This window comes from Streptopelia decaocto (genome assembly GCF_964273445.1).
Source record: "Streptopelia decaocto genome assembly, chromosome: 3".
NCBI lineage: Eukaryota > Metazoa > Chordata > Aves > Columbiformes > Columbidae > Streptopelia > Streptopelia decaocto.
Genome location: NC_138656.1, coordinates 63,949,228 through 63,961,401, shown reverse-complemented (window position 1 = coordinate 63,961,401; position 12,174 = coordinate 63,949,228). Strand labels below are relative to the sequence as shown.

The following is a 12,174-nucleotide window of genomic DNA, read 5'->3' as shown; positions in this document are numbered from 1 at the left end:
AAGAGACATATCCCAAGCTCTATGGAGTCCTTCTTAAAAAGCCATTAGCAGTATGAGGATTCACAGGCCCTTGGGGAGCATGTTAAACAGGCACTAGCTTGCGAAGCTTCAAAACTCAAACTAGTCTTCTGATGGAAGTTAGAGAAGTGCAAATGAAGTGGCAGCAAAGTGCACGTGCTGTCTGCTGGTGAGCAAGCACAGTGACTCACTGGAAACAGATACCAGGAGGCTGTGACTCACAGGACAATCTGGTGTAGCACAAAGACAACACAGAACAGCAGCCTCCCAGATAGGACAAAGGTATGGAAAGAAAAATAAAATTAATTAAAAAAAAAAAATCAACTTCCAGTGTCCACCACATTTAGAATCATTTATCTGTTACTCTGTTCACATTTTAGGCTTGGCTCTTGAAAATGCTCTATAGAAGAAGTTTATTTGCCTCATGCACTGGTGGGCATGCAGTCGGTTCCACATGTACTCACTTGTAGTTTTGCTCTATCCTGTTCCCCATCGAGTAGTCCAGACTTGGTCTTAGCCTTATAATCAGATTTTCAAAATATTTTTACATACATATATATACATATATGCATACACATACACACATTCACTGACGCTACAGGACAGAAATACTCCTGTAGCAGACCTTCTGGATGGCATTTGATTGCCTGAGGATAAGCCCACACAGCCATATGAGAAGCCTGTTGTTACCTGAAACCCCTACATGTGGCTGGCAAATATGACACAGGACCTGTTGTCCTTTCTGCCACAGTACGTAGAGTAAAATTCCTCAGCAAGGAAACTAAATGGCACTGGACGTCTATGCTTAAGGGTGTGGATTTCACATTTCACGTGCGTGAGGGTGACATACCTACAAGCAGTCACTGAAACAGGGTCTTGAACTGCAAGGTGTCTGATTCACTCTTTTTTTCCACAGGCCATGTAACAACAAATGGCTTCAAGGGAAAACAAGAAAAAAACATTTCAAAGAAACATCACAAAGGAGATAAACCAAAATGCACATAGCGTGACAGCCAGTAGAGCATTAGTGGATCTAATGGGTGAAAACTGGGAAGTGAGAAAACTGATGCAATACAGAAAAGAGAGCTATTAAAATTGAATTTGATACTGGGTAACCTGCCTTTATAATTTCTCTAAGTTAGTTCTTGGATACATACTTGGACATGTCACCCACAATCAATATCTACAACTATATGAATACATCCCTCTAACCTTTACTTTAAAGAACTACTCTATGGTGAAGATGACAGCACCAATGTCAAACCTGGAAGTAATGACACGGAGGCTGCTCTAGATTTTAGCCTAGTGAACCAATGGTAAGGCAAGCCTTTCCTAAAGGAAATATTTCACAGGCTCATTGTGTCTTTCAAGGGCCAAAAAAGAACAGAGAACTATCTCAACAACCTATCAGGTCAGTAAAATTCTTCAGTCTTATGAAGCAAGACTTCTTGTGTGCCTGAAGGAAACAATAAATGGTTAGGAAGTATAGCCCTTTCCTAGGATGTCATTTTGTTTGGAGCACAGCCAAGGTATTGCTTTTTCCAGGATGTACCAGTGCCATGCTTCCCCAGCTCTCCAAAGACAATACAATCTCTAACAGGCACTATTTTGAATGCCTCTGAAAAAAATAATTCAACAGAGTTTCTCTAATAATCTTTCCAAAGGGCTGTTTCATTACAGCTGGCATGCTATTATGCTAGCTTCCTAATATTCTGATCCCTGTTAAATATCACAGAATTTTCAAATTAGCAGAGAGATGCTAACCTAGATACCGAAAGATGTTCTTACTCTTTTTTAAAAAGGCAAAGTAAGTTCTACTATCACATCAGTAGTAAGATGCAGAATCTAGACTGCAGAACTGGTGCGTTTTCACATTGTTCAGAGCATAACAGAAGAATGTATTTCCAGAAAATATTTCAGAACTATATAGATTTGGGAGTTTGCACTATTTTTATCATGCAGATCTGCACATCTTGGGGATGGTGATGAAGACAGAAAGTAGTTAGAAAAATGAAAAAAAAAAATCCCACAGAAAGGTTATACTGTTTCAGAAAAGTTTTGTTTATTTAAAAGGAAAAAAAAACCAAAACCAAACAGAACCAAAAAACAAAAACCACACACACACAAAAATAAAAAAGAGCCAAAAAAACCCACTACAAACAAACCCACAAAAACACAAGTGGTCATTCCACTCCCTCCATGCCTCATGAAAATAATATTCCCCAACTCTCTCACTTCAGAAATGGGAAAACACTGGAGATCCAGGGCAAAAGGGAGATTAATCAGAACCATGGAACTGACATCCTGGGTAGTGAAAACTGGAGAGACGGGACTGACTTCCAAATTTAGAGTGGCACAGCAGAAGACAGAGAGGTGTCCTTCAGGTTCTCAGTTTAATGAGCTAAATGGAAAACATGCATGGCTTGGAAAACTCTAACACTGCCAGTAAGGGGACTCAGGCAAACTAAATGGGAATCCCCTGTTCTGCACAGCTTTAACATCCATATTTTTTTTACTATAATTAAGGAAATTACACTGCTTTTCACATTAATTTCCCTCCCACACTCCATTTCTCGCACAGCTGAACAATTTGTGAAGGATCACCATTGCTCACATGGCAATGTCTCAGTTTACCCAGGCAGCTGTCCCCAGAAGCAGCTGCAGAGAACTTTATGAGATCTCTGCTCCTAACGGTGCAGCATTATTACGAGTGACAATTTCCTGTGACACGGAGGGGCCCCCAGCACTGTGCTCATGGATCCAGGACCTCTGGGGGTTATGAGTGACTGCAGCTTAGAGACAGGTATCAAGGCAGCCCCATGTTAAAAACGGGGAACCAATCCTAACAGTCTGCAGATACACAGATCCTTACTCACGAGTTATCGCAAGGAGAGTAGTTTTTATTCTGTCTCTCCTCCATGGGAAGTTTGAGGAGAGGTATGACAGGTAAAAACACTAGAAACAATAACTGAGAAGGTGGTGGATTTTGTGATTTCTTGTCAAAATGCACATATTTTACATTCAATGGTAAACAACTAGATCTGCAGTGCCCTTATATATGTAGCTAAGACAACAGCAGGACTTAAAGCGGGGTTGATAAATAATACTACTTATGGAGAAACAAGTATCTCAACAAAAAGAGAGGCATGACTTTGTGGTTCAAACACAGGGTAGGCTGTATTTCTCAGTTCAGTTCCTGCGTTTGCTGTGGACTCCTAGTGTGACATATCATGATGTATCAGTTATCTTTTGACCAGGGTCAAACATGGTACTTCCTTGTATCTTCTTTGATTCAGACTGTAATCTCTTTTATCAGACACACTATTCCTATGGACACATGGAAACAGCATGCCAGTTTCAATACCTTCCCAGTTTCAGCTAGCTTCTTGGCCTTAATAAAAGTCCCATCTTTATCAATGGGGCCTTTGTTGACAGTTTCAGCAAGGAAGAGGCAAGACTGAATGGGCCATAAAGACAAGACTCCCATTTCCACACAGCAGTCTCTCTGGTCATTGCTATGGAAAAGCCAGCAGTGCTTCTCCCTGTATTAAACACATGCTGTGAGGCACTAGGTGGTCCTCAGCCTTCATATAAATGAAGCTGACTTCTTTGTCCATTATCAGCTCCACCTTTTAAGCTAAATGACAAACGCTTCCAAAAGTTTATCTTGACCTTACTTGCACGTTCCTTCCTTTTATCACATTAAAATAATAATAATTATTATAATAATAAGAATGCAAAGTACAAAGCATTAAAGTGCAAACAGGTTATGCGAAAATCTATGTACTCCATCCCACAAACAGTCCGATCCCAGAGACTGCTGCGGTCCAGCTCCCCCTGAAACCACAGGGCAGCAGCACCCACCACTGCACCCTACACGCCGTCCACACGCCAAGTTTGAAAACACACCGACAGCAACAGGTTGGTTTTAACACCGACAACACGCTTGGGCAGCCACGGGACTGTTTGCAGCTACAAACACCTTGACAACAGCCGGCGTCTGCTGTTGGCACTCGATTCCAAGCAGCTCAGCAAAAACGCCTGGGGTTTCCACAGCGCGCAGGGATATTAAACAAAGGAGAGGGAAAAAAAGAAAAGAAAAACCGTTTGGGAGGATACGGGACAAAGAACAGAAACAGGGGAACCCCAGTCCCTGGGGGGCGGAGGAAACACCTTCTCCCCGTGCAGCAGCTTGCCGCTGAGCCGGCCACGCTGCTCCTCCACAATACGGCCGCAGCCCCGCGGCTGCAGCCGCCCCGGCCCCGCCAACCCCGAGCGCACCTGCCGGGCCGAGCCAGGCAGCCCCGCCGGCCCGGCCTCCCCGCGCCGCCACTCACCCGCCGGGGGCGTCGCCGCCGCCGCTGGGGTGGTAGGCGGTGAGAACCACCCCGCGGGAGCCGGACCCCCAGTTCATGGCGTGCGCCGCCGCATCCCTTCTGGGGACGACAAGGCGGAGCGGGGCAGCGCGGCCGCGGCCCGGTGCGGCCCAGCCTCCCACCGGCAGCGCAGTGGGGCAGGGCTGGGTGACGGCAGCGCTTCCTCCGGCGGGCCGTGCCCCTCCTCCCGGCTCGGCCGCCCCACGGGCGCGGGCGGCGGGAGCCGGCAGCAGCGGCCGTTCAGCAGTGCGGCGGGACCGAGCGGCTTCCGGGAGCGTGTCCTGCCGCCCTGCGCCGCACCGGCCGCCGACGGCGGCTCCACCCGGGACGGGCCCCGCGCACCGGCGGCCGCCCTGCCTGCCCGCCCGCGTTGTCCTTTTGTGTGCTCCCGTACACCACGTACTGCTAAGAAACAGCGTTCCCGAGTCAGGCTGGAGTTGTTTAAGGCATTGCGAAGAAACCAGTCAACTGAAGAAAAGTTGCTGCAGAGCTGTGTAAGTCGCCCGATGGTCGGTGCTGTGTGTCACACGCCAGTGGCTGCTCCCGTCAGAGGTGGCTTACGAGACCACTGTGTTTCAATCAGAAAAATAAGGAATTTTTTGGTATCTGGTGTTTATTTTATGCATTGTCCATTTCACAGAATCACAAGGTGATTCTGTGCTTGGTTTAACTTCCCATGGCTTTTTTTTTAATTGCAAGCTATCGTTATAAAAATCACAGCAGATGGCAGCGTCAGGCAAGGACACAAGGTGACCGAGCTGCCTCAGAGATGCTGTGCCTTGAACCAGCTGCCATTGCCTTCAAGGTCGTGCTCTACCAACCAGTGACACCTGGAGCAGGGCAGCCTTGGGTCGGCCTTTTCACTAAGGTCAGCATCCTCTGCACCTCAGCACAAACTGATGAGGTGGGACTCGCTGCCTTAGTATTAGTTTTGAATTAGTAGGCAGGACCTGTAACACAACACTCAGACCTGTTTCGTTTTGTTATCCATGGCAACTACATAACCAGTAAATGTATATACACTACTTAGGTTTGTAATTTGTGTCCACAGAAGCCTATGATTTGCCTGAATTAGAATTGCTTTGTGCCATAAGTGAATGGACTGGCTTCAATATGAGCGTAATTTGAATTGCATTTCCCTTTTCCTTTTAAAACAAAACAAGTCATGCAACTTCTTTGCTTGCAGTTAAACATCTGAAGAGTTCACCACCAGGCTATCTGAGGTGTTCTGGAGCATGCAGGTATCGAGTTCTGAACCTTCACTTATTAAAACTGTCACACACCCAAAACAGAGAGCTGCGTGCTGTCACACATTTTTCTGTGCAGCTGTTCTCTAGCACAGAGCTGCCAAGCAGGGCCAGCACATAAATCTCAACCTACAGTTGCTGTGAAGTTGCTCCCAGCGGAGGAGCAAAGGGAAAGAACTTCCCGTCATGTTTGAGCAAGATCAGTTTGTCCTTCAGAGTCCTTGGTGCTTACAGCTGGTGACTTTGCAGAGTTCACAGGTGATATCCAGACATAACTGAATTTTGTCATTGATTTAAGCAGCTGATTTCGGCCAGTAGGTGTCTTCTTCAAAGGGTTGCCTTCTACAGAGTGCCAAACAGGCGCTCCCCGATTTCTTTAAAAAGAGTAATGTCACTATGAAAGAAGAGTGTTAACATTACAAGCACAGGAAAATTTGGCTGACATTCAATAGGCCAACCATTACAGAGGTGACTTCTTACAACACTGAAGGTCAACTGCTACCTTAGTTTTAAGTTCATATAAAGAACTGAGGGTAGGAGTGGGTTTAATATAGCCTGCCTCTTCCATGGCTTCTGTAAGATGTTTTGTCTGTGGGCAGCTTGCCAAGGTGTTTTGGCTAAAATATTTTTGTATTGTTAATGTTTAATCCAAACTTTCATATTAAATAAAAAATTATTAAGAAGTAGACATTACTACCAACCGATGAGTTTTGCATATAAATTAGAAAAGAGAACAGGTCTATTTTGAACTATGTGCGTTTTTTAATTTTTTACAATTTACAGTGCATAGAAAAGAGGCTGGTGCTGCCCCACCTCCCCAGATGTTCTCAGTTTCCAGAGGGAATGGGTAAAAAAGAAGGCACAGCTACACTTTTGCTTAAAAAATGGCTTGGTAAGCATGGCTACAACAGCTTAACTGGCAGTATGCACCAGAAGCAATACACTGTAACAAATGCTCTGCAAGTAGCTACTCACAGGAACATAAGCAAAAGCAAGGACGTGAACCCACTGCAAAACCCCACTCCAATCTCAGGCTGTGTCCAATAGGCCAAAATTGGCCTAACTTCTCACATAAACATACAAATAAGACTTGTCTGTTTTCACTGCTCACTTTAGAAGTAAATCTGCATGAGATGAGAAAACGTCCTTTTAATGTATATCAGTACACCTACCTATCTGCTGGTGCCTTTGGGTCTTTCTTTAAATGCATGTGTGGATAATAGTCAAACAGCCTATGCAGAACCCAAAATAATTTTCTGAAGAGCCCAACCTCTTTCTTTTAAACTAAATCAAGAAAACTAAGCATGTAAATACCAGGGTCCTTAGGACCCGGCCATTTCTAAAACTTCAGCTAATTGGTTGCATGCCAAATACTCCACTTCATTATAAGATTTCCTTCAAAGAATCACTAAAAAAATAACAGAAAGAAAAGTAAAAACATCTAAAGCATTCTGCGTTTAATGAGTGCTTTCCAAAGCCCTTTGCCCAAATCAGAGATATATTAGGTGCTAGAAGAACAACAATATAAACTGCTTTTTCTTTGATAAGCATCTTAAAACACATCGTAATTAAGGCACACCATAACATGCTGCACTGCTGCTGTAAAAAGAAGAATGCAGAAACGAGATGTAGCCAATGTGGCGTCACCAGGGACCGCTCAAAGAAAATTTTACTGCAAATGGGGAAGGGGAAGAACCTGCCTCGTTCATGGAGGGAGGAGATTAAAAATGGCAAAACCCAGAATGAGTTTCTACCAGCCAACTGGAGAGTAAGAAAGCTTTGTTAAGTATATCACAAGGAGGGTGGGAAAGGAGCTAGAAAGAAAGTTCTATTAATGAACGAGAATAGAGATTAAATTACTGATAAAACCACCAGAGATTTCTTAAATCTGTCTTTAATATGACGCACTTCAAACATGGAAGTGGATTTAGGAGCTTAACTCTAGGCACACCTTTTTCTTTACTATGCTTAACAACATGATAGGATCAAACTCCGCTGTTATGACAGCATAAAACCAGAATAGTTTTCTTTGATGAAATATTCCCAGTTTACAGTGGAGCCAGCTAGACAATTTTGGCCTACAGATGTATTATTGCTGTAAACAGACATGAATATCACCGCTTTCTTTCACTGGTCTATCTTCTGCCTAAAACAACTTGCACCCAGCAATTGCTGAGCTTGCAGTTAATATTCATGTTCTTAACAAGATACAGGGATGCTTATTTGAAAAGTAAAGTTCTTTGTAATCGACTAGATAAGAATGCACCATTTGAGGCATATAGCTTTATGTGATGAAAGGAGATATCACTGAGATTACAAATCAGTCGATCTTGCTACAAAATCCAAGACTCTGTCAAAGAGTTTAAATATTAAGATGTCACGCAGTGCCTTTACACTTAATATCATCAGTTGTCAGAGCCAAGCAGATCGTGCAGGGTTCTCGTGCTTCGTGCTCTCTTTGCAAAGCAATTGCTAAAAAGAGAACTTCTCAGCAGTACCATCCTTCATCACTGCGTTACAGGGTTTGAGCATGCATATGTTCGACATATGCTTTTGACTTTTCACCGCAGAGCACTTTTTTTCCTTTTTAAAGCTTTCCCAGATTAAAAAAAAAATCACACTGATTTTCATATTTTGTATAGATATATGTTTATATATTTTATATAGGTGATGGATGATTTTCCACACTCCATGTTCCTGATCATGCATCAATTACCAGCAGGTAAAAATGTAATCCACAGAGAAGCACTGGTTTACAGAATGCAAGCTTACAAATTCGAATTCACAGGCTGACTTCAATGGCAGTAGGTGGATTTATTCCTGCTGAGGTCCAGAGATCCCTCTGGAACCAATGCTGGAGCATTTAGACAACTGATGCAGTCCTGCAGTAAAGTACAACTGTACTTCAGGACTTGGAAAGTGTATTTTTTAATGCAGGAAAGTTTCATCCTTTCCCTAGCATTATCTACTGTAAAATATGTTCATATGGGTTTTAAACTGAGCAGAAAATGTCTCATCAGCTCACTCACCTAACTCACATTCAAATAAAATAGCAGCACTTCCATTGTCCAAATTGTGTTTCCAGGGTTCCAGCTAGCAGCCAGAAAAGACGTGAAATAGAAAGTTGCTTGTATATTGTAAGATGGAATCTAACCCTTATTAAGCTTCACACTTCGTGTATTGCTGCAGTCCACTACACGAAGAGCTACATACATGAGTAGTGTTCTGCAGCTGTTAATAATCAATGCTAGGAATAACATAAAAAAGAATATTACAGGTTAGCATACTCAGGGTATGATTTCTGTTACTTAACTCTTGATGGCTACACCCATGTAAGTGATTTTATGCTCCACTGAAAGTCTGTGACAGAAATGTACTCTTAGAGAGTAAAATCCTCTGCCCTGTGTTAGACATCCACTTTAGGATGTAAAGATGAACCATGCTCTAGAATTTTCTGTTTATTTCCACTGACTAGAAGGGATGACTACATAAGTAGGCCTCATGCAGATGTCCACATCTGTCAGATAAGCTCCACCTTTAATGCTTTTATGCTGCCCTTCAAAATATGGAAGACGCAACGTACAGTTACAACATGCACCATTTGGCATACACAATGTGGAGTAGTCAGGACTCTGAAGGTACAGTAGTGGTATGTAAGAGGGTGCTTATATATCCCTGAATATAAAGCTGAGGATGAAGTCACACGTGTACACAAAAAGCAGACTTGTACACAGAAAACTGGTAACATGTTTGCTAGCCAGCACATTATAAACATTTTTTGTAGTCTGATCCTGCAAGCTAATGTTTATCCTACATCCAAATTTTCATAGGATTTTTAATGGCAAAAAATGTCCAATACTATCAGGAGGCAGCTCGAAACATGGGGGGAATTTAGCAAGCAAGACACAATTGGCACAGAAGCAACCCCATGGGCATGGCCACAGGTAAGAGAACTGACACCCTCCCGCCTTCCTGCCCTCACTGCCCTCCATGTACATATGTAAACAGCTGATTTGTTTCCCATAGCAAAAAGAAAATAAGAAAATAATAAGAAGGATGGACACTTCTTAGGTTTCTCTCTTTTCTTGCAAGTTGCTTTACAATGTATCTGGTGCACTCTGGTGGCTGCTTCTGTAATTCTGAATTCAATGACTTTGCAAAAGGTGAAACAGTAACTACCGATGAAGTTTTTGAGATTATCCATACAAAGACTAATGAAGACATGAATTTACTTCAGTTTATCCAGTTTGATTTTTCTTGAATGCATCCCCTGGATAAATTCAGATCTCACCCATTGCAGCCCATCTACTTACCTTACATAAGTCACAGGGGGGTTTGAGTGGTTGAGGTTCTTGTGGCATCTGTTTATGTTTTTGCTCATGGTCAGACAGCTGCTGAATTTTACCCAGAGGTATATCAGTTTCGGTAGCGGTAATTTACCCATGTTTATTTGTAGTGTGACCTTGTTCAAACCCTCATATCAATTGTTGCTTCCCATTCCCTATCCATATAATGGAGCTAATCATATCTAGCTATTCATGAGGATTATTCACCATATGTTCAACTACACTGAAAGGTACCAGAAATGCAGGATATTACTTCCCATCACATCACTGTTTACTTTCTTTTGGTGTATGATTTAATAGGGATAAAATGGCATGGATTTCTATATCCACAAGCACAGAGAACAGGTCTGGTACATCTTGCAGTATCTCCACAGGAGGTATAAGACTTCTGGGGAAAACTTAATACCATAACCAATGTTTCATGCCACTTTTGAAAAGCCAGCATCAATGCTGGAGACTAAGGGATTTTCACTGGTGACTCTGAATGCTTCCTTTCCCTTGAGCTAGTCTTGATACAATTTCAGTTTCATAAAACATCACTTAACATATGCCACTAATTATGAAAAAACAGTGTATTTTCAGAATATAATGGCCTTGATCATTCTTAATTCAACCAGAGTGTTGTCTAGATGTGGTGCACACCAAATGCATTCACTGCATAGGTAGATGTAATCTACTAGAGTATAAAAATGAAATAAAGATGGAGCATGCTATCTCATGTTTCTGTTCAATCCCATTTTACATTTATACAATACAGCTGTTTAACCCTTCAAAAAGAGCTTTTCTGGGTTAAACACGCCACATGGTTTTAATTTTCTTTCAGAAATCTTCCATCCTCCTGACCATCCTTGTTGCTTCTTTCTGCATCTGTTCCTCCTCTCTTCTTTAAGTCAGGAAGAAGACTGTGGTATCCAGCATTCACGGTGTAACTGAATGGGTGAGCAGACCAGCTGAAGTTTCATCAAGTGAGATGGAGACGGTGCTAGCAAGTGTGGAGAACATAACTTGAAAATAAACATATGATTTGCTGGTTTCAAAGGCAGGCTGTATCCATCACTCAGGTTCATGGTCTGTGTTAGACACTCCCCTCCTGCTTTAGATCAGGTTTGAACAGCGGCTGGGATAGCTTTTTCATTCTACATCTGGATAGGAAGTCGAAACCATGTTCACTCTCACATATGTTCACCAAGTCAGTTTACACATTGACTGGGAGCTTTTCTGTTTGTTACCCTTCTAATTTTGCTGTTGCCTGCAGATTTGATCACAGCTGAATTTGTGGCACAGGAACATCTGGTGAAGTAAAACATAGAGCAGCCATGAAGGAGAAGAATTTCTTCTGAATTTAGTCAATCAGAAAAGCTCATGAAAATCGTGACACAATCCCAAACTGAGCTAGCCAGAGCTATCCAGAAATGTCACTACGAGCTGAGAAGAAATGCTTCAGAACAAAGAAAGGAACAATTGCATGAGTCATGGGCTGCAAGAAAGAAAACCACTTCTCTCTAAAGGCTTTAAAAGTGAAGATTACCCAGTAAAACTTCACATTAACACAAAGCAAAATATTCATAGTTCTTTCTTATTGGCAGAAGCATTCATTTTGCATCATTCTCTTTCATCCCAGACAAATCTTAGAAAAATGTTTCCCTCTCACATTTTACTCAATGCAAATTCAGCCACCCTTAATATGGAGTATTCCAACCTGCCAGTATTATTTTTGCTAGTTCGAATTGAAACAAGCTTCTGAATTCAACATGAATTTTAAAAATGGCTCCTATAAACTCAGAACTGCATTTTCCAGAAATTTAATGAAAATCCCAAAGAAGGGCACCATACTTTAACTACATGTGAAGTCCCAAGTACAGTTTGACAAATGTCATTTCAATCAGACAGTATCTCTTAAAGCCGTGTCTTTAAGTATCAGAGACAAGTCAGAAAGGAGGAATAGAAGTCCCCACATTCTTGCTTGTCTTCCCTGTTTCATCAGCTTACCAGCCTTGTTTCTGTTATGCTTCCATTCTGCAAAAAAATCATCAATTAACACAACTAGATTTTTTTCTACATCTTTTGCATAAATCAGCTTTGACAGCAATGCTTAGCACTTGTACTTTTGAATTAAATTTGAATGTAAGTGTGTGATATTTGGGATTGGAAGCTATTTTCCAGTAGCATTATTATAACAAGGATTGG

The 12,174-nt window shown here is 42.2% G+C and overlaps 2 protein-coding genes across 7 annotated transcripts in view; one reads left to right on the top strand and one right to left on the bottom strand.

The window, feature by feature from the left end:
• The window catches only part of ARHGAP18 (Rho GTPase activating protein 18), a 66,543-nt gene extending 61,966 nt beyond the window's left edge, over positions 1–4,577 (bottom strand). For 4 of the 6 annotated variants that reach the window (XR_014183818.1, XR_014183819.1, XM_082050123.1 and 1 more), the window contains exon 1: positions 4,356–4,577. Coding sequence is in view for 3 of the 6 variants with exons in the window: in XM_082050123.1 (XP_081906249.1) it covers positions 4,356–4,432 (77 nt within the window). In the remaining 3 variants the exon portion in view is untranslated. Of the gene's footprint in view, positions 1–482; positions 513–4,355 lie in introns of those variants that run through there. The other 2 variants (XM_082050125.1, XM_082050126.1) reach the window with 2 other exon arrangements.
• On the top strand, positions 4,431–11,034 carry LOC309438043 (uncharacterized protein; the record flags this gene model as incomplete). Its single annotated transcript, XM_082048951.1, has 3 exons — positions 4,431–4,888; positions 9,472–9,585; positions 10,882–11,034. 3 exons carry the CDS (start codon positions 4,431–4,433, stop codon positions 10,994–10,996), a joined length of 687 nt encoding a protein of 228 aa, XP_081905077.1. The 3' UTR covers positions 10,997–11,034.
• Between the last annotated feature and the right edge of the window lie 1,140 nt (positions 11,035–12,174).